This window comes from Oryx dammah, unplaced genomic scaffold (genome assembly GCF_014754425.2).
Source record: "Oryx dammah isolate SB20612 unplaced genomic scaffold, SCBI_Odam_1.1 HiC_scaffold_12, whole genome shotgun sequence".
Classification (NCBI taxonomy): Eukaryota; Metazoa; Chordata; class Mammalia; order Artiodactyla; family Bovidae; genus Oryx; species Oryx dammah.
In genome coordinates, this window is record NW_024070196.1 from 63,017,891 (window position 1) to 63,040,190 (window position 22,300).

General features: G+C 50.9%; 1 protein-coding gene across 2 annotated transcripts in view; it reads left to right on the top strand.

The window, feature by feature from the left end:
• Positions 1 to 22,300, top strand: part of KCTD10 (potassium channel tetramerization domain containing 10) — a 35,098-nt gene that overhangs the window by 7,936 nt on the left and 4,862 nt on the right. Inside the window, exons 2-6 of one of the 2 annotated variants that reach the window (XM_040250926.1) lie at positions 5,502 to 5,715; positions 11,960 to 12,129; positions 14,916 to 15,005; positions 15,332 to 15,384; positions 16,671 to 16,866. In XM_040250926.1, coding sequence (XP_040106860.1) covers positions 5,502 to 5,715; positions 11,960 to 12,129; positions 14,916 to 15,005; positions 15,332 to 15,384; positions 16,671 to 16,866 — 723 coding nt within the window. The remainder of the gene's footprint in view (positions 1 to 5,501; positions 5,716 to 11,959; positions 12,130 to 14,915; positions 15,006 to 15,331; positions 15,385 to 16,670; positions 16,867 to 22,300) is intronic. The other variant, XM_040250928.1, reaches the window with a different exon arrangement.

Consider the following 22,300-nt stretch of genomic DNA (forward strand, 5'->3'; position numbering starts at 1 on the left):
TTCTCAGGTCCTTTCTCTCTCTCTCCTCCTTCTGGGACTCCTATAATTCAAATGTTGGTGCGTTTAATGTTGTCCCAGAGGTCTCTTAGGCGGTCTTCATTTCTTTTCTTTTTTCTGTATTCTGTTCTGTGGCTGTGATTTCCACCATTCTGTCCTCCAAGTCATTTATGTGTTGTTCTGCCTCAGTTTTCCCACCATTGATTCCTTCCACTGTGTTATTCATCTTTGTTCTTTTGTTCTTCTAGGTCTTTGTTAAGCATCTTCTCATTCTTTGCCTGCGTTCTTTTTCTGAGATCCTGAATCATCTTCACTATCATTATTAATTCTTTTTCTGGAAAATTGCCTATTTCCACTTAGTTATTTTTCTGGGGTTTTATCTTGTCCCTTCATCTGGGACATAACTTTCTGCTTTTTCATGCTGATTAATGTGGTTTTTGTTTTATTTGCTGTGGGACTGTGGTTCTTCTTACTTCTTCTGTCCACCCTCAGACAGAGGAGGCTGCGGCTTGTATAAGCTTCCTGGTGGGAGAGACTGGAGATGGGAAAACTGGGTCTTGCTCCGGTGGGCAGGGCCTTGCTCAGTAAAGCTTTAATCCAATTGTCTGCTGATGGGTGGGTTGCACTCCCTTCCTGGTAGTTGTTTGGCCTGAGACGACCCAGCCCTGGGCTCTGTGGTAGAGTTGGCGATGAACTCCGAGAGGGTTCATGCCGGGGCGGACTCCTGGACCGCTGCTGCCAGTGTCCGTCCCTGTGGTGAGCCCCTGCCGACCCATGCTCCACAGGAGGCCCTCCAACACTAGCAGGTAGTTCTGGTTCAGTCTCCTGTGGGGTCGCTGCTCCTCTCCTCTGGGTCTTGGTGTGGGCCAGATTTCATTTGTGCCCTTCAAGACTGGAGTCTGTTTCCCCCAGTCCTGTGGGAGTCCTATAATCAAATGCTGCTGGCCTTCAAGGTCAGATTCCCTGAGGATTCCCAGTCCCTTTGTCGGATCCCCAGGCTGAGAAGCCTGACGTGGGGTTCAGAACCTTCACAGCAGTGCGAGAACTTCTTTGGTATTACTGTTCTCCAGTCTGTGGGTCACCCACCTGGCGGGTGTAGGATTTGATTTTTTCGTGATTGCGCCCTCCTACCGTCTTGCTGAGGCCTTTTTGTCGGGCATCTTACTTTGGTGAGTTCTAGTTCCTCCTGTTGATGGTTGTTCGACACCTAGTTGCAGTTTTGGTGCTCTTGCAGGAGGAGATGAGTCCAAGTCCATCTCCACCATCTTGAACTATAAGCTTTTTAACCCCTGGCTCCAGGTCTTCAAAGTTTTCCAAAATTCCTTATTCACATAAGCTGTTTCTGTCATCCCATGGACGATGTGTCTTTCTGGGAAAAGTGGTTGGTGATAACTGTTAGTGTCACCAACTGGTTTTGGCTGGAGGGCATAAAACTATACTCTGATACTGCAAAAGATTTTTTAAAAATATTCTTTATTCCTTTCTTTTTCAGCCTTCCCACAATGAACATGTATTATGTTGATAACTGATAAATAAACAAAAGCGTCTTTTTTCTGCTGCGACACCTGGCATGTGGGATCTCTAACCAGGGCTTGAATTTCAACTGAAATCAGGGGACTGGTTTCAGAAGGAAGCTGGGAGGTGAGGGCCCTGCTTCCTCTTGGCCTCTGTCTTTTGCATTTGGCATCAGGCCACAGAGACCCCAGGTGAGCTCAGCCTGCGCTTTTCAAACCTTTACTGCTTGTGCCGTTTTTGCGTGATGGAGCAGGAACAGTTTCTTGAGAAAACACTTTTCAGGAGGCCGTCCTTCATCTGTGTCCCACTACAGGCCCTGACACCAGTTCCCCAGGCCACTCTTGAGGGGACAGAGGTCGTGCAGATGGCTCATTGCCTCTGCTATCACCAGTGGATAGCAGGTTGCCATCAGTTAGTCCCTTAGCCCCTTTAAAAATTAACATTTGTGGGACTTGCCTGGTGGTCCAGTGTTTAAGAATCCACATTTCCACTGCAGGGACATGGGTTCGGTCCCTGGTTAGAGATCCCACATGCCAGGTGTTGCAGCAGAAAAAAGACACTTGTTTTTTTTGTTCGTTTTTATCAGTTATCAACGTAATACATGTTCATGTGGGAAAGTTGACAAAGGAATAAAGAATACTTTTTTAAAATCCTTTTGCAGTTATCAGAGTATAGTTTTATGCCCTCCAGCCAAAACCAGGAGCATGTTTGCAGTCAAAGTTGAGTTTGTTTCCTTGATACTTTGAGGGAGAAGTGTGAGGTGGCTCAGGAGATTCTGACTGGCGGTGGGTGATTTTGGGGAGAAATCAGGGAAGTGGGACTTCACTTTGTGTAGAATGCTGTCAGGAAATAGGGCTAATTCTGTGATTGGGTCTCCGTAATTCCTCCCTTCAAGGTGGGAAGGATGGAATAGGGCTTGGGCTCTAATTGGGAAAGCAGCAGCCCTGGCTCCTACTGGTCATTTTGGGGGAACAGTGTTTTTGTCTGTGTTCAGACATAATCATGGAGAGGCCTTGCTTGGATCTTGATCTGTCCGCCACCAAGTGGCCTTGTCTGGTGGTGATGGGCTGCAGGCAGCCCAGAGCCTCAGCGTGCAGGCCAGGTAGCTGCTGGCCATCAGGGGCTGCCTTCTCAGTACCGATCCCCAGGTTCAGTAAAGACTCAGCCACTCTCGGACACTTCTCCAGCTGTAGAATTTTACCTATCCAAGAAAGTTTTCTACTGGAAGTTTGGGATTAGCTGATGTAAACTATTACATCAGTTCAGTCGTTCAGTCGTGTCCGACTCTTTGCGACCTCATGGACTGTGGCATGCCAGGCTTCCCTGTCCATCACCAACTCCCAGAGTTTGCTCAAACTCATGTCCATCGAGTCAGTGATGCCATCCAACCATCTCATCCTCTGTCATCCTCTACTCCTTCTTTAGTCTTTCTCAGCATCAGGGTCTTTTCCAATGAGTCAGCTCTTCTCATCAGGTGGCCAAAGTATTGGAGTTTCAGCATCAGTCCTTCCAATGAATGTTCAGGACTGATCTCCTTTAGGATGGACTGGTTTGATCTCCTTGCAGTCCAAGGGACTCTCAAGAGTCTTTTCCAGCACCACAGTTCAAAAGCATCAATTCTTTGGCATTCAGCTTTCTTTATGGTCCAACTCTCACATTCATACGTGATTACTGGAAAAACCATGGCTTTGACTCTGTAGACCTTTGTCAGCAAAGTAATGTCTCTGCTTTTGAATATGCTCTCTAGGTTTGTCATAGCTTTTGTTTCCAAGGAGCAAGCATCTCATAATTTCATGGCTGCGGTCACCATCTGCAGTGATTTTGCAGCCCCCAAAATAACGTCTGTCACGGTTTCCATTGTTTCCCCATCTGTTTACCATGAACTGATGGGACTGGATGCCACTATGTTCGCTTTTTCAATGTTGAGTTTTAAGCCAGCTTTTTCGCCCTGTTTCACTTTCATCAAGAGGCTGTTTAGTTCTCTTCATTTTCTTTCATAAGGGTCGTGTCATCTGCATATCTGAGGTCATTGATATTTCTTCCGGCTATCTTGAATCCATCCTGTGCTTCATCCAGCCCAGCATTTCGCATGATGTACTCTGCATATAAGCAGAGTTAAATAAGCAGGGTGACAGTATACAGCCTTGAGATACTCCTTTCCTGATTTGGAACCAGTCTGTTGTTCAGTGTCTGGTTCTAACTGTAGCTTCTTGACTTGCATACAGATTTCTCAGGAGGCAGGTAAAGTGTTCTGGTATTCCCATCTCTTCAAGAATTTTCCCCAGTTTGTTGTGATCCACACAGTCACAGTTTTTAGCGTAATCAGTGAAGCGGAAGTAGATGTTTTTCTGAACTTCTCCTGCCAGCAGATGTTGGCAATTTGATCTCTGTTTCCTCTGCCTTTTCTAAATACAGCTTGAACATCTGGAAGTTTTCGGTTCACATTACTGTGGAGGCCTGGCTTGGAGAATTTTGAGCATTACTTCGCTAGCATGTGAGATGAGTGCAATTGTGCGGTAGTTTGAACATTCTTTGGCATTGCCTTTCGTTGGGATTGGAATGAAAACTGGCCTTTTCCAGTCCCGTGGCCCCTGCTGACTTCTCCAAATTTGCTGGCATAGTGAGTGCAGCACTTACACAATGTCTTCTTTTAGGATTTGAAATAGCTCAGCTGGCATTCCATCACCTCCATGAGCTCTGTTTGTAGTGATGCTTCATAAGGCCCACTTGACTATTACATAGAGGCTGGATATAAGCAACATGGTCTAACTGTAGTTCACAGGGAACCGCAATGAAAAGAATATTAAAAATGTGTGTATATGTATAACCGAGTCAGTGCTGTGCCGCAGAGATTGGCACAACGTTGTAAACTGACTGTAGTTCGGTACAAATGAAATTATATTTTATAAACAGTTGGACATACACGCGTGCCAGGTTCCCGTCTCCCGTCGTCCACCTGCTTTGGTCAGAAGCGGCACTGCTTCTACGACTTGAGATGCACGCGGTCGCCAGCACGGCTCTTGGAGGGACTCGGTGGATGTTGCTGTCTGGGGCGACGCTAGTGCAGGAAGCCTCTAATTTTGCAGTAACTGGCTTCACCGCATCTTTATGTCTTTCACTGAGTCCTGGGAAAGACTTTTTCCCTGGAGGGGAATGGTAGTTGAGATCACACTCAATTTCCTCCAAGCTTGTTTCATGGATAATTCAGCTGAAAGGTGTCGCTTTCAGCTGTTGCGTGGTGAGTGGCAATGAGGGGACAGAGAGTAGCGCTCTTAGCCGCTTTAGGGTGCAGCCAGGGTGTCCCTTTAGCCATATCAGCAGTAGGCACAAAGGAACTCCTTGTAACGCAGGACTCGGTGGTAAACTCAGATCTGCAGGCCCAACAGGTGAAGCCGGTATGTGAGCCCAGCTATCTGCGTGGAGGTTGGGGCCAGTTGGGGGTTGCAACGCCTGCCCACGGGACAGCCAGCACCCCAGCTCATACCACGCGTTCCCCTGCTGGCCTAGTTGGTCTCTGATTGTTGCTGTTGTTATGCTGGGTCTTTATTGCTCTGCGCGCTTTTCTCTAGTTGTGGCAAGCAGGGCCTGCTCTCTAGTGCGGTGTGCAGCCTTCTCACTGCAGTGGCTTCTCTTTGCAGAGCACAGGCTCTAGGCTTGCAGGCTCAGTCACTGCTTCTCCCAGGCTTAGTTGCTCCATGGCATGTGGGAATCCTCCTGGCTCAGGGATCAAACCTGCGTCTCCTGCATTGGCAGGCAGATTCTTTACCCCGGAGCCACCAGGGAAGGCCTGGCCTCTGATTTTAAGAGAAGCCAGAAATCCAGGTTTTCCTCTGAACTCTTCCTGAGCTGTGAAGACCGGGAGTGAACTTTGATCCCAGTGCAGGACACACTAGGACTAAGCAGGACTCATCGGAGGCCAGCTGCAGCCCAGTGGTTGAGGAAAGGAAATCAGGCCTGGTGCGCTGACCCTGCGTCTTGTCCCCGAGCAGGAAGAGATGTCAGGAGAAAGTGTGGTGAGCTCAGCGGTGCCAGCGGCTGCGACCCGCACCACTTCCTTCAAGGGCACGAGCCCCAGCTCCAAGTACGTGAAGCTGAACGTGGGCGGAGCCCTGTACTACACCACCATGCAGACGCTGACCAAGCAGGACACCATGCTGAAGGCCATGTTCAGCGGGCGCATGGAGGTGCTCACGGACAGTGAAGGTAAGCCCAGCATCCTGGGCCGGGGCTGTGCTTCTTGTCGAGGGCTTCCTTCCAGCTCAGAAGAGCAACACAAAACCGGCTCAGGTTTCCTGTTGTGCTCGGTGTTACCAGATGTGGAGGGAGCCTTGAGTGTTAGTAATGGAGACCACATCTATTCGGGATGTGGTCAAGGAGGGCTTCCCTGAGGAGGTGACACCTAAGCTGAGACCTGAAGATGACGGAGTTGGCCCCTGGGGGAAGTGAGTGGGGTCATAGTCTCCACTTGGCTTGCGTTGTGACTTTGAGAATGTCACTTCCCTGCCCCCAGGCCTCAGCTTTGTGCAGTGGACACTGGACTGGCTCCCCTGGTTGGCTCCCTTCCCATTCTCTCCGTGATGATCCTGTGATCTCAGAGTGAGACTCAGGTGTGACCGAGGCAGGAGCGTCTGCTCGGGACCCTTGTCCTCACAGGCTGGGACCTGTCGAGGACTCAGACCTGAACTGGGGTCGCAGCTCCCCGTTCTCGTGTCTGGTGGCCCTCCTCAAGTTGTTTAATCTGTTGACGTCTCAATTCCCCATCGGCTAAATGGGCACGGTGACACCTCCTCTCTGGGGCTGGGTCCTAGGAAATGGTGAGCATATGTGCATTCACCGTGGGGAGTTTTGTTTCCGTGGAAAGTCCTGTTAATACAGGATGAGAATCGCTTGCAGTGGTCCTCCTTCCAACGCAGCGGGAGCGCTCAGAAGCCCAAAAGAGCATCCTTCTCTGACCGGGTTTACGGGGGAAGGTGGCGTGTGGTTGAAAGATGGCCCCATCTTTCGTTGCTTGGCCTGAGCTTGCTTGAGACCAGGCCACAGCCTCGCTTGATCTTACCTTCCCTGTTTCTGAGGCTGGCATCTGTGCTGACGCCCTGCGTCTCTGGGGATGGTAGTGCCTGGGAGAGGGGTGAGTTTTGACCCCGGAGGTGGCACTGGGGGCCTGGGCCCAGTGTGCACATCGTGTTCTCAGATCCTAAGAGAGCGCACCCTTGGGCTGTCCGCCAGTGGGCGCATCTCCCTCTGTCCTGGAGAAGCCAGTCTGCAGGGCCCGAAGTCCCACTTCCCCTGGCTCCCAATGACCTTCGGTTTCTGGCCCAGCAGCAGCAGGCGAGTGAGGGCAGAGCCCCAGAGCTGCCTCTGCACTGCACCCAGAAACGCGGAGCTTCTTAGGAATGGGAGAGTCCCCTCTGCTGGGCCACACCCAGCATTGCGGGAGTGTTTGTGGAAATCGAGACAATAGTGCCCCAGCTGCCGAAGGAAACAGACCTTATCTGAGAGCCCTGGATCGCTGTGTCTTTACTTCCGCCCTGCCCAGTCCTTGGCGGGGCTCAGGAAAAGCCCCTGAGTGACTGCAGAAGCAGAGTGGGAGCCTTGTCTCCCTGAAGGGCCCTCGCCTTTGGTGGCCTGATGCCAAGTCACAGAGGAGACGCAGTCCGTGGGCTTTCCTGCCCCCAGCTGGGAGACTCCCGGGAGTGGAAGCAGCGGGCCTGCGTGGGCTTCTCAGCAGCTGCCGTGTGTGTGCTTGCCTGGGGCTTCCTGGAAAGCCCTGCAACCCCAGGGAAGGAGTGTGGGCTTGGATATGCCAAACCACAGCTGTTTTCACTTCAGGGGAGCGCCAGCCCCCTTCGAGCCATTAGGAACAGCTCACAGTATGGCCTTGTGGGGGCTTTGTTACATTTAAGTCTCACCCTGACCCTTTGGGGGGTGGCTGCTGCTGTTACTGATTAGTGAGAAATCCACTCCCTGATGGCTCAGATGGTAAAGAATCTGTCTGCAGTGCGGGGAACCTGGGTTTGATCCCTGGGTCGGGAAGATCTCCTGGAGAAAGGCATGGCAACCCACTCCAGTGTTCTTGCCTGGAGAATCCCATGGACAGAGGAGCCTGGTGGGCACAGTCCATGGGGTTGCAAAGAGTCAGACATGACTGAGCAGCTGACACACACACATATCTCAGAGAGGTGAAAGGCTTTTTCAAAACTTACAGAGCTGGAAACGAGGAAGCTACTGCAGGCAGAACTGGCTAGCTCTTACTATCTGCTTTGTGTCGTTTGGTGTGGGCTCAGCCCTTGGGCTGGGGCGCCTGAGTATGGCAGCCTTGTGGCCCAACCACTGGCTTAGAACTGAAGCCCTTTCAGGCCTGTGACGTCAGGCTGGGTGTCTGGTCCTCTAGCCGGCACTGCTGGCAGAGCAACCCCGTTGGCCCCTGGGGAGACACTGCACAGCCCCACCCATGGCCTGAGCATGCCCTCAACTCTGCAAAACAGGGTAGACTTTCTGCATCTCACAGCTTCATCCTGGCCTTCAGGTGGGAAGGCTGTTGGTGACAGTGAAGTGTGCCACAAACAGATGGGCGAAGCCAGCAGGACCGCTTGCTGGTTATGGAACAAGGGCCCTGAAGGTCCAAAACTGTGTGCATTGTGTTGGTAGAAAGCTCCACAGGATGCCTGAGAAGCTGGTGGTTTCTGGGGAGGGGACCCAGGGTGGGGTGGCAGCAGACTCTCTTGCACCCCACGCTCTTCTGCCTGTCTGAGTTGTATATCATGTGGGTTGGGAAGATCCCCTGGAGGAGGGCATGGCAACCCATTCTAGTTTTCTTGCCTGGAGAATCCCATGGGCAGAGGAGCCTGGAAGGCTGCGGTCCATAGGGTTGCACCAAGTTGGACACAAATGTGACTGAGCACAGCACAAAGTGTCAGTAGGGATGTCCTTGGTGGTCTGATGGTTAAAAGTCCGCCTTCTGGTGCTGGGGACAGGGTTCAACTTCCTGACCAGGGAACTAGGATCCCACATGCCATGGGGCAGCTAAGCCCACGCCGCAGTAGAAGCACACAGGCCACAACTAGAGAGAAAGCCTGTGTGTTGCAGTGAAGGCCCAGTGCAGCCAAAAAATCCAAAGTGTCAGGAGTGCCGAGGCAGAGGAACCCTGCCCTGGAGATCCCAGTTTAGGAAGGAGGCTGCTTCCAAGAGTCTGAGTTTGTAATAGGGACTCAAGTACCTAGGCAAGTTTGGGACCATAAAGACCTACCTTAGTATGGCAAAGGAGAGGTCGGTGAAAGCTTCCTGGAGGAGGTGGGGGAGAGAAGGAGAGAGGACGTATGTGGTCTGCTGCCCCCGACCCTAAGTGGAGCCTTCTCCCAGGTTCCCCAGAAGCCATGCAGACCACTTCCCCAGGGCTGGAACACGCTGTCTCAGTCACGAGGACCTGTATACAGGGCTCAGCGTCAGAGACCTGGTTTGAGTGCTGCCGATAGACCCGGCATTGTGCTCTGCGGCTCCGGCACATTCACCTTTATGGCAGCGCAGGGAGGCACCATTTTAGAACAGGAAACTGCAGGGCCGAGAGGTTCAGTGAAATGCCAACCTCATCCAGCAGACAAGCGCAGAGCTGGGTTTCCAGCGGAGGCCCACGCTGGTTGCGTCTCTCGGCCCATCTGTCCAAGAGTCTCTGGGTCTGCACCCCTCACCCTTCTTTCAGCCCTGTCCAAGGGGCTGGGGGACTCAAGGTCATCCTGACGTGGCTTGGCCTCTCTTAGCTTGTCTACATGCTAGAGACCGGAGCTGACCATTTCAAAGGGATCAATTCCTGCTCTGAAAGCAGCAAAAATATTTTTGAAGTCAAAACGCTAATTGAAACCTCATGGAGAGCGCGCCTGGCTCTCCTTTTTTTTTTTTCCCTTATTTGTCCAAAGTATGATTCCTTCGCCACAAGCATTTCCTGGCAGCATTCTTGAGCCAGAGCCCAGCGTCACAGTCCGGCTGTTGGTTTATGGAGACTCTAGAGTGTCACTCGGGTAATTGATTTCAGGGGCCCTCACTCTTAGCAGCCGAGTTGTCCACGCAGTGAGGCAGGGGAGGAGGTTTTCTTCCCAGAGCAGCTGAGTGGAACTGGTTGCCGTTTCTCCAAAGACCGAGGTTCTGCATGGTTCCTCAGTTCTGTACAATAAAAGGAGTTTCTCGCTTGTTTTATGTGGCTTAATGCGGCCTCCCCAATGAGGGGATGTCCCTGAACCTCTCTGAGCCTTTTTATCTATGGAAAATGTAGGAGAGTGAGCATCTCTCATCAAGAACTGGTGGGAAGGTAATCCGGTCTTAGGATACCGTGTCAGCGCATTGAAAGGGGGCACTTGATCCACAGTAACACAGAGGTCAGAAGCTAGTGGCCTCTGGGCCCTGTTTTGGCTGCCCTGTGGTGGGTTAATGACAGGTTTACAACAATTTTTCTTGTTCAGTCACTAAGTCATGTCCGAACTCTTTGAGACCCCAGGGATTGAAGCACACCAGGTTCCTTGTCCTTCAGTATTTCCAGAGTTTGCTCTAACTCACGTCCATTGAGTCACTGATGTCATCTAACCTTCTCATCCTCTGCTGCCCGGGGCCTTCTGCTCTTGCCCTCAGTCTTTCCCAGCATCAGGATCTTTTCCAGTGAATCAGCTCTTCAGTTTACTGAAAAATCAGGAGATTTCACTGGAAATCTACATTTTTGGCTTCTCCTGGAGTATCAGGGCTCTCAGCCCTGGGCTTCATCCCCGCCTGGCCACTCTTGGCTGGAGTGAGAGGAGCTCCCTTTGGCGGGCGGGGCCTCTGCTCTGATTGGCCCCACCCACACACACTCAGTGGTCCTGTTTGCTTAAGGATCTGAGCTGCAGGACAGCGGGCACCATCAAGATGACAGGACTCGCCGTCCCGTGAAGACCTCATCCTTCCTCGGATCCAGGGCCCCACCTTTGCTTTGCATTTGCTGCGACTGGGGATGAACTTCGCACTGTGCTCAGGAAACCAGAGCCTGTGACCAAGCTGTAACCAAAGGCCCGGGAGCCGTGGACTGAGGAGTAGCTGCTGGGGATGCGTGGAAATGGCCTTGCCAGCGTTGCTGGTGATGGGGCTAGGTGCCACCCAGCTTGTGCACTAGAGCGCCCGCGCACCCGTGGGGGTGCTGAGTTTGGGGCAGGCGGGCTGACTTGCCACTCCGGATGTGAAAAGGTGCCTCTTGGCCTTCGTGGACCTCTGCTGATCCAGGGCCTGGGCTTGAAGAGGACTTGGGAAGGACGTAGTGGTCTTCGGAGTGGTACCTGGCGCTTTTCCCAGACTGAGAGCAAGCAGAGGCAGAGTGTGACTGATTGCTGTGTAAACCTCCTACCTGCCCTGGGCGCCGGTGTTTTCTCCCCTGCGGCATGCAGCAGGAGACGGGGGGGGGGCCCCCTTCCTGGGGTGATGCCATGGGCTGGGAAGGCCCGAACCCCTCCATCTGTCTGGCTCCACATTTTCTCTTGAGACATGCTTGGTCTTACTTCCTTTTCTGGTTCCTCCTCCTCCACTTCCCAGGCTCTAGTCTGCTTTCCCCCTCCCAATAGCATGTACATTTCAGCCGAGAAATCCTGAGAAGCATGGCTTTCTAGTGGAGGAGAAGTGGGCACCGCAGGCCAGTGCGGGATTGGAGATTGGAGAGGATGCTGATAAGCGGGAGGGCTTGCCTTGTCCTGCCCCCACCCCCAAGGCACAGTTTTGCACCATGCCTGCTTCCGGTCAGCAGCTGGGAGCCATTTCCATTTCCCGTAAATGCCAGCGCCGTCTCCCCAGGTCAGGCTGAACCACTCGAGGGCAGGGTCTGTCTGGTCACCACCATATCTCAGGTCCCTAAATGCCTTGTGTGGGGTCACGGGTGGAATTTCTTCTGGTGGTGCTGGTGAGTGCCTGGGGTCACCTTTGGGAGCCAGATGTCACAGCCTGTGGGCAGCGAGCCTTCTGCTTCCTTAGAGATGGCTCTGCTGTGTAGGAGTCTGAAAAAAGTATCGTTGAAAAAGGAGGAGTGGATGTTTTCACCCCAGAAGCCTTTCCACCGTCCATGGGGTGTGGTCACTGGGACCCTGTTTTCATCCAGATGTGGGGCATTAGGCCCTCTTGGGATGCACTCGACAAAGGGGTTTTTGAGGCGACTTAGAATCGCGCTTTTAGGGCACAGGGACCCTGCACCTGGAAGAGCCCAAGACCAGCGAGTCCGGGTGCGGTGTCTGCAGCCAGCAGGGCCGGGAGGCCGTGGCGGTGCTGCCAGGCAGGGCCTCCGTCAGCCCATTGCTGGGAGCCGGGCAGGGGAGGCCACTGCCTGCTCCATGGTCCTGCTGTCCCCAGGAGGCGGACAGAACCAAGAGCCACCCCATTCCCATCGGGGCCTTCCAGGAAAGGCATGCCCAGGTGACGAACCCTTCCTTCTCGCCTCCTCCCACCGCAGGCTGGATCCTCATTGACCGGTGTGGCAAGCACTTCGGTACGATACTCAACTACCTTCGCGACGGGGCGGTCCCTTTGCCCGAGAGCCGTCGGGAGATCGAGGAGCTGCTGGCAGAAGCCAAGTACTACCTGGTCCAGGGCCTAGTGGAAGAGTGCCAGGCCGCCCTGCAAGTAGGTGTCCCCCCTGCCCCGGGGCCACCTGCCTCCAGTTCCCCTCTCTGCGGAGGAGGGCAGTTCCTCCCTCACTGAGCTGCTGTGCGAGTTAATGAGTTGACCTTGGGGCTGCTCCCCTCTGGCCAGCTTGACCCCTGAGAGGGGAGGCCCAGGACACCTGACTGCTCTCCAGCATATTTCAGCCCCCATGGTTTCAGGTCCTCTCCTGTGTACATTGCAGCCCTTCGGTACCCAACTATGGGGTATACAACTTGATCTGTTTTCTGGACCGTTCTGGGGACTTACCCATGAGTCGTTGTTGAGAGTCCACCATAATCTCTGCAGACAGATACCCCTACTCTTCAGCTGGACCTGGGGCAAGACCACTGGGATCAAGTCTAGGGAGAGTGAAATCCCTGCAAAACTAGAGTGCCTCTTGATGGGGCCAGCAGCTGTGAAGATGTGGCAGGGAATCAGAAGAGTCCCTGTAGGTTGTCAGAGGCATCAGATCTGTATTTATGAGGCTCACGTTTGCGCCTCTTCCAGCCGCCTGTCCATGTGGCTCCCCGTGGAGGCAGCCCCCGTCACGCCTGTCTGCCCGAGGAACTGTTAGCTTGCACATACCACCTCTCCCGAGAGTCTGTGAACTCACTGTATGTACATCTAACGGAACGCGGAAGTCTTTACTTTGTTCTTTTCATTTCATGTTTGTGTTTATTGAAGTAATGTAGGTAAAGCGTTTACAAAGGCAAGTTAGTACTGTAGGCAAGCTTGAGGCCTAAGACACTACCGTATGCCCTCGACCCCCTCCCTCCCCTGAAGCAGCCTCTTCGGATTCTTACAGCAGCAGTTTTTTCTCATATTTCTCACATTGCTAGCATCGTCCACTGACGTTTCTATAGAAAGTGGAAAGTTAGCTCACGCACCACCCCAAGCCACTACCAAACTTGCATGCATGTATTCCTTCTCTCAATATCGTTTCTCAAAGTTCTGATTAAACCAGTACTCAGCGCTCACAGTGAGTCATGTGAGTATTGACAGTTGAGCCATAGAGTATACAGTGATTGTCTCCTTTCTCTTGTAACTTCTCAGTTTGCCAGAATTAGTCGTTGCTTCATTGTTTTTTGTTGGCTTGATTTTCTAAGCACACAATCCGAATATAGCCCCAAGTTCTCAGAAACCAGTTTCCTTTTGGTCTGCTCAGACACATCAGGGAATCTGTTTCGCCTTCGTCTTGGAGACGCGCCCTCTGGTTCCTTTTTGTGGTTTCTGTTAGTCTGAGATTAAACCTCAGGGGACTGGCCTCCTGGTTCTGTCACTTTTATTGTTCTGTTTTCTCCGACAGTTGTATCTTTCAGTTGTATCTTCTGTTGCATTTTTCATTTCTGCTCTCATATTTCTGACTCCCAAGAGCCTTTTCTTGTGGGTTCTCCACGTGTCCTTAATGTGGCATGCCGGCCTTGTTTCATAGGATGTGATACCTGCTCTTGTCATTCCCATCTTGCTATTGGAAGTTTCCTTTCTGCTGCCTTCATCGTGTGGCTCCCCTTACTTTTTCTCTTTGTCTTGGTTTCAGTCTCATATTTCAGAGGCTTTCTGAATCTAATCTGATGATCCTTGGTCTATTGAAATTTAAGCTCTGAAAAAAACTGTAGGTATTGGTCTTTGTTGTTCCGTGAGCTTCAGTGGTGAATGATAAGGCTGACTTCTTCAGTGGGAACTCTCAATGTCAGAATCTATAAACGCTTCTTCTGGACAGGTGGTTCTCATAGAGGAGTCCTCCCCTCTCTAGCCTGGTTGGTATGAGCCTGACTGGCTGCCTTTGGGATCTGAGCAGAAGGGGTAGGGCTCACCACTGAGTGCCTAGATCATTCACTGAATCCCCCCTTTTCAGAAGAGCAAGTCAGCCTTGTCCTCTCCTGTACAAACTTCTCCCAGAAAGTGGACTTTTCTCCTGCCAGGCTCGGGTAAGGCATCCATCTGGGGTCTCACCAGTGCTTCTGCCAACAAGCAGGCAGTCCCAGACTCTTGCTCTCAGCCTGCCAGCCTTCAGAGCTGTTCTGGGAAAATCTCCCAGACTCTTTCCCATCAGCTGGCTTAGGTTTCAGCTTTCTCCTTCTGCTTGGTTGTCACTCTTCTGAGATCCGCTTTCCAACCTCGAATTCGTGACATCTCTTGCCGCTGACTGTACTTCTCCTATTCTTTTTCTCCTTGTGGGCTTATACCTTTTCATTTCTCTACAGTCATTGCAGTGGAGTTTGTAGGAATTTTGAGACAATCATATTTCATCTGCCTTGTTTAGGGTTTATTTTTGAGTGGCTTCCTGGCCTATGAGAGGACTTCCCTGGTGGCACAGATGCTAAAGCGTCTGCCTACAATTCAGGAGACCCAGGTTTGATCCCTGGGTCAGGAAGATCCCCTGGAGAAGGAAATGGCAACCCACTCCAGTACTATTGCCTGGAAAATCCCATGGATGGAGGATCCTGGTAGGCTACAGTCCATGGGGTTGCAAAGAGTCAGACATGACTGAGCAGCTTCACTTTCTTTTCACTTTCACTGGGTTCTGAAAGTGTCATCGTTGTTAGTATTTACGGAACACCCTGGCATGTAAGACTCCTGGCCAAAGAGCAGGTTCATTGGAGAACTCCACTCTTGATCGGCGCCCAGCTTATAAGATCATCCTCCTCTCTTCTCAGCCGTGGCTGCCCCATCTCCTCTCACCAGAACCTGTCTTTGCCTGGCAGCCCAGCTTAAACAATCCAATGCTGGGCAGCCTCCCAGGCTGACAGTATGTTTTGTTCCAGCAGAACAAAGATACTTACGAGCCATTCTGCAAAGTTCCCGTCATCACGTCATCCAAGGAAGAACAGAAACTTATAGCGACGTCAAATAAGGTATGTTGGAGGCACCCTTGTGGTATTTATTTTGCTACTGAAAGTGGTGGGGATTCTTCTGAAAAAGTTTTGAAATATGTGTAAAATTGCTTGCACAAGGTCTGAGATAGGGTCAAGAATGGGAGCCTGCGGCCTACCTTGTGTTGGCCCTGGTATTGAGGTCATGCCGTCTCCCTCTCAGCCCCTCCCCACCCCACAGGCTACGCTTACCTGCCTCTTCAGGCTGATGGTAGGGCCCCAGCTCCAAGGGAAGCCAGTGGTTCTCTGCACCTGCGCTCCCAAGTAACTCTCTTCTTTCTGTTTTTTTTCCCTAAAACAACCCACAGCCAGCCGTGAAGTTGCTCTACAACAGAAGTAACAACAAATACTCGTATACCAGGTGAGGTGTTGGCCGGGAAAGACCTCTGTACTCATGCCTGCCAGGCCCGGCTCCCTGCCCCCACACTCCCTTCAGCTGGAAACACACGCTCCCTTTCTGCACCTCCAGAGTGCCCTGCTGGATAGACAGTTATGGAATCTAATTCCCACATACTGTCAAATTCACCCTTTTAAAAATACACAGCTCAGCGCTGCTTACTGTATTCACAGAGTTGCGCACCCATCACCACTTACCTCATTGTCGGCAGTTATTATCATCCCAGAAGGAAACCTGGGCCCATCATCAGTCACTCCCCGTATCGCTGCACCCTCCTACCCCCCAGCCCCAGGCAACCACTGCTGTGCTTTCTGTTTCTATGGCTCTGCCCGCGCTGGACACTTGGTGTAGATAGAATCGTGCAATGTGCTGTTTTTTGTGTCTGGCTTCTTTCACTCAGCATGATGTTTTCAGGGTTCATCCATGTTGTAGCATGAATCAGGACTTCATTCCTCTTCATGGCTGAACAATATTCTGCCCTCCAGACAGACCACATTGTTTATCTCTCCACCAGTTATGGTTGGGCAGTTAGGGTTGTTTCCACCTTTTGGCCGTTAGGAACAATGCTGCTGTGGACGTGTGTGTACACACACATGTTTCCATTTCTCCTGGGTACATACTTAGGAGTGGAATCGCTGGGTCACGCGGGGACTGCAGGTTTAATCATTGGAGGACCTGCCGGACTGTCCTCCGCAGTGACTGCTACACCATTTGATGTTCCCACTAGCAATATATATGGGTATCTAGAGTGCCGTTTGCCTCTTCGGAACATGCGGTTCCAAATCAAGAGTTAAAAGATGCAGGGTTGATGGAGGCAGTCCAGACCAGTTAAACAGCCCCAGGATAAGCAGTCTGTTAGGGCTGGTCGCTCAGCCTCTCATGGGGCTCCGTGGAGCGCGCCTCTATGTCCCCCACCTGCCGCCTGTGACCGCAGGGCCCTGTGTTTTCAGCATTCCGTCCCTGGCTTTGGCACAGCAGGACAGCCACTCGAGCACAGCCTTGGGGGCCAGAGCTCTTTTTGAGACTCAGCTCTGCCATTTATTAGTTTTTGACCTTGGGCAGTTCCCTGATTTCTCTGATCCTTGCTTTCCTTTGAGCGGTAGGGACTATACTGGTGCCTTCTTGGGCTTCTTGTGAGATTGGTAAGAATTGGTGGGGATAAGGGGCCTGCATGTGGAAACACTGCCCCACCGGTGGTGGCCCTTAACATGTGCGGGTAATCAGTTGCCTTATCACCTGCTCTTTTGTAGCAATTCTGACGACAATATGTTGAAAAACATCGAACTGTTTGATAAGCTGTCTCTGCGCTTTAACGGAAGGGTCCTGTTCATAAAGGACGTCATTGGGGATGAAATCTGCTGCTGGTCCTTCTACGGCCAGGGCCGCAAGATCGCCGAGGTCTGCTGCACCTCCATCGTCTACGCCACTGAGAAGAAGCAGACAAAGGTAAGGGCCTGCAGAGGATGGTGCCAAGTGGCTGGGCTGAAATCCATATTCGTCCAACTTCCCTTTCCCTTGAGCCAAGTCCACTTCAAGAGGCAAAGGCTCTAAAGATGTTTTCTGGACCCACGACTCCTCGCTAGTACTCACTATCTCTGGGGCCCTGGAAAGGTCCCATTGTCGGCTTGGAAAAACAGCATGGCATTTTGTTTCTCATGGTGGAACAGCAAGAAGAGGCAGTCGCACTGCTGCTGGGGTCCTTTTCTGTGACTGGGATTCACACGGATCCTTGTCCCCACGTGTACCCTGCCGCCCGTGTTTTCTCCTCTGCCGTCAGTGATCTGACCCCACCTTGCCATCCTCCACGCGACATGGCTTCCCGCCAGCCTGGCCGCATCCGTCTCGCTCATCAGGAGCAGTGCTCCCTCCAAGGGCTTGACCTTGGGCGTCTGGCTGTGACCTACTCCTTCCTTGTCTTTTGTCCTCCTCCCCACTGACCTGGGCAGCCCTCCGCCCTCATGGGGATCACTCAGCACTCCTCCTGAACCCCAGGGGCTTCCTTCCCAGGGCGCGATTCCCTGACTGATCTGGACTCTGGACCCATTTTTATGTCATCCTCTGCAAGCCAGTGGGCCTGACCTTTCCGTTGGCCTCTGTCTCTGTGTTGTCCTGCAGAGCCCCATCCTGCTGCAGTGTGGTTAATCAGGTCCCCTGCTCACTGACATTCACTCCCTTTACGTTTCTGCTTGCCTCCCTTCCCCTGAGCTGTGTGCCCTTTCTCTTTTCTTCCCCCTTCCTTTTTTTTTTTTTTTTTTGAAGTATAGTTGATTATACAGTGTGGTATTAAATTATTCCTGTGTGGCAAAGTAACTCAGTTACACACATACAGGAAGGAGTAGGTCACAGCCAGATGCCCAAGGTCAAATATCCTGTTTATCACAGGATACTGAATAAAGTTCCCTGTGCTTTACAGTAGGACCTTGTTGTGTATCCATCCTATGTATAATAGTTTACATCTGCTTATCCCAAACTCCTAATCCACTACCCATCTCCCACATGGCAACCGCCAGTCTGTGCTTCAAGTCTGTGATTGTTTCTGTTTCATAGATAGGTTCCCTTCTGACATATTTTAGATTCTATATATAAGTGATATCAGGCTTCCCTGGTAGCTCAGCTGGTAAAGAATTACAATGCAGGAGACCTTGGTTGGATTCCTGGGTTGGGAAGCTCCCTGGAGAAGGGATAGGCTACCCACTTCAGTATTCTTGGGCTTCCCTGGTAGCTCAGACAGTAAAGAATCCACCTGCAATGTGGAAGACCTGGGTTCAGTCCCTGCTTTGGGAAGATCCACTGGAGGGAGGAGGGCATGGTAACCCATCCAGTATTCTTGCCTGGAGAATCGCCATGGACAGAGGTGCCTGGTGGGCTACAGTCCATGGAGTCGCAAAGAGTCAGACATGACTGAGTGACTAATTACAGCCCAGCATAAGTGATATACTGTATTTGTTTTGCTCTTTCTGCCTTTGCATGCGGAGAAGGCAGTGGCACCCCACTCCAGTACTCTTGCCTGGAAAATCCCATGGACGGGGGAGCCTGGAAGGCTGCAGTCCATGGGGTCGCTGAGGCTTGGACATGACTGAGCGACTTCACTTTCACTTTTCACTTTCATGCGCTGGAGAAGGAAATGGCAACCCACTCCAGTGTTCTCGCCTGGAGAATCCCAGGGACGGGGGAGCCTGGTGGGCTGCCATCTATGGGGTCGCACAGAGTCGGACATGACTGAAGTGACTTAGCAGCCTTTGCATAATATGATAATCTCTTGTTCAGTTGCCAAGTTGGGTCCGACTCTTTGAACCCCATGAATTGCAGCACACCAGGCTTCCCTGTCTTTCACTCTCTGCTGGAGTTTGCTTAAACTCCTGTCCATTGAGTCAGTGATGCCATCCAGCCATGTCATCCTGTGTCTCTCCCTTCTCCTCCCACACTCAGTCTTGCCCAGCATCAAGGTCTTCTTCAGTGAGTCACTTCTTTGTGTCAGGGGGCCAAAGTATTGGAGCTTCTGCTTCAGCATCAGTCCTTCCAATGAATATTCAGGGTTGATTTTCTTTAGGATTGACTGATTTGATCTTGCTGTCCAAGGGACTCTCAAGAATCTTCTCCAGCACCACAGTTCGAAAGCATCAATTCTTCAGCACTCAGCCTTCTTTCTGGTTCCACTCTTACATCCATACATGACTATTGGAAAAACCATAGCTTTGACTGTATGAACCTTTGTTGGCAAAGTGATGTCTCTGCTTTTTAATATGCTGTCTTGGTTTGTCATAGCATTTCTTCCAAGGAGCAAGTGTCTTAATTTCATGGCTGCAGTCACCATCTGCAGTGATTTTGGAGCCCAAAAAGATAAAATCTGTCACTGTTTCCACTTTTTCTCCATCTGTTTGCCATGAAGTAATGGAAGCAGATGTCATGATCTTTGTTTTTTGAATGTTGAATTTTAAGCCAGCTTTTTCACTCTCCTGTTTCACCTTCACCAAGAAGCTCTTTAGTTTCTCTTCACTTTCTGCCCTAAAAGAGGTATCATTTGCATATCTGAGGTTGGTGATATTTCTCTAAGCAATCTTGTCCAGCTTGTGCTTCATGCAACCTGGCATTTCACATGATATAGTCTATAAGCTAAATAAGCAAGGTAACAGTGTACAGCCTTGACATACTCCTTTCCTAATTTTGAACCTGTCCATTGTTCTAACTATTGTTTCTTGACCTGCATACAGGTTTCTCAGGAGACAGGTAAGGTGTTCTGGTATTCCCATCTCTTTAAGAATTTTCCAGTTTGTTGTGATCCGCATAGTCAGTGAACAAGAAGTAGATTTTTTTTTTTTTTCTAATTCCGTTGCTTTTTCTAAGATCCAGCAGATGTTGGCAATTTGATCTCTGGTTTCTCTGCCTTTTCTAAATTTAGCTTGTACATTTGGAAACTGTCAGTTCACGTACTACTGAAACCTAGCTTGAAGGGTTTTGAGAATTACCTACTAGCATGTGAGATGAGTGCAATTATGAAGTAGTTTGAAGATTCTTTAGCATTGCCCTTCTTTGGGATTGGAATGAAAACTGACCTTTTCAAGTCCTTTGGCCTCTGCTGAGCTTTCCAAATCTGCTGGCCTGTTGAGTGCAGCATGTTAACAGCATCATCTTGTAGGATTTGAAATAGGTCAGCTGGAATTCCATCACCTCTACTAGCTTTGTTCATGGTAATGCTTCCTAAGGCCCACTTGACGTCACACTCCAGAATGTCTGTCTGGGTGAGTAACCATTGTGGTTATCTGGATCATTAAGACCTTTTTTGATACAGTTGTTCTGTGTATTCTTGCCACCTCTTCTTAGTGTCTTCTGCTTCTGTTAGATCCTTATCATTTCTGTCCTTTATTGAGCCCATCTTTGCGTGAAATGTTCCCTTGGTATCTCTAATTTTCTTGAAGAGATCTCTAGTCTTTTCCATTCTATTGTTTTCTTTTATTTCTTTGCATTCTTCACTAAATAAGACTTTCTTATCTCTCCTTGCTATTCTCTGGAACTCTACATTCAGTTGGATATGTCTTTACTCTTCTCCTTTTCCTTTTGCTTCTCTTCTCAGCTATTTGTAAGGCCTCTTTAGACAACCACTTTGCCTTCTTGCATTTGTTTTTCTTGGGGATGGTTTTGATCACCACATCCTGTTCAAAATTATGAACCTCCATCCATAGTGCTTCAGGCACTATGTCTAACAAATCTAATCCCTTGAATCTATTTGTTACCTCTAGTGTATAATGATAAGGGATTTGGTTTAGGTCATATATGAATGGCCTAGTGGTTTTCCCTACTTTCTTCAATTTAAGTCTGAATTTGGCAATAAGGAGGTCAAGATCTGAGCCACAGTCTTGTTTTTGCTGATTGTATAGGGTGTCTCCATCTTTGGCTGCAAAAACTATAATATCAGTCTAAATTCAGTATTTACCATCTGGTGATGTCCATGTGTAGAGTCGTCTCTTGTGTTGTTGGAAGAGGGTGTTTGCTATGACCAGTGTGTTCTCTTGACAAAACTCTGTTAGCCTTTATCCTGCTTCATTTTGTACTCCCAAGGCCAAACTTGCCTGTTACTCCAGGTATCTTTTGACTTCCTACTTTTGCATTCTAGTCCCCTATGATGAGAAGGACATCTTTTTTTGGTGTTAGTTCTAGAAGGTCTTGTAGGTCTTCATAGAACTGTTCAGTTTCCGCTTCTTTGGCATTAGCGGTTGGAGCCTAGTCTTGGATTATGGTGATGTTGAGTGGTTTACCTTGGAAACGAACAGAGATCATTCTGTTGCTTTTGAGATTGCACTCAAGGACTGCAGCACACTGATGGACACCTGGCAGCCAGTGAAGGTTTACAGGCTCAACAAAGACCAGCGGTGAGACAGCCAGGTGGCCAGGCATGTTGTCTGACTGTGGAGCAGCTGAAGGACGTGTCCCTGCTAGTCAGGGCCTGACGAAATATGGTCCACTGGAGAAGGAAATGGCAGACCACTTCAGTATGCTTGCCTCAAGAACTCCATGAACACAGTGAAGAGGCATTTTTCGATAGCCTTTTTAAATTCCTTCAGTATTTCTAATCTCTTTTCGAAACAGGTGTCTATTAGACGGAAGGGGTCTGCTTCACTGTTTGTCTTTCAGGGTAATAACCAGGACTGGTTCCTTCGCTCTTTGATCTTGTTCACGTTTCTCCCGCTCTGTGAGTTTAGGAGGAACAGTTGTCTTCTGTGGTCTTGGAGAGCTGTTCGTGTGGGGTCGTCCCTGTGTAGCCTGTGTGGGTTTGATGGATTAGGTGCAGGGCTGTTTTTAGTATGGATGCTGGTCGCCTTTTCCCTGGCATGTGCTGGTGGTTTGCCGGTTGACAGGTGGTGTACAGGTGCAGCGGCTGGTGCCCTGTCCTGGGTTCTCAGTGGCAGCAGGCGGCTCAGGCCACCCCTGCGCCATGTGATGGGGGCAGAGGCATCTGGCAGCCATGTCTGGAGTCTGGGCGGGCAGCAGAGGGGCCCCCCATGACCACTCCCGAGGTCGGGGAGGGAGCTTCTGGCCTGTGACCAGCCCCTGGAGCCCGTGCAGGCAGTGTCCTGCCCTCTGCGAGTGTGCACACAGGGAAGAAGGCTGCAGTCTGGGTCCCGCCCCTCCCCACGTGCACCCTGCTAAGGTCGCTGGTGTCTAGGGTGGCCTAGATTTCCACTGGGAACACTCCAGCCACGGTTGCGCTGGAGTCCAGCCCCCGACCCGCCGCCATCGGCTGCTACACGGCCATCCCCTGAGCGCTCTCCGGTGCTGATCCCTGAAGCCCAGGTTCCAGCGCCCGGCCCAAGCCGCACCCGGCAGAAGCCCACTGGCCGTCTGTGCCGCCTTCCATCCTCTGGCCGCCACGTTCTCCTCCCAG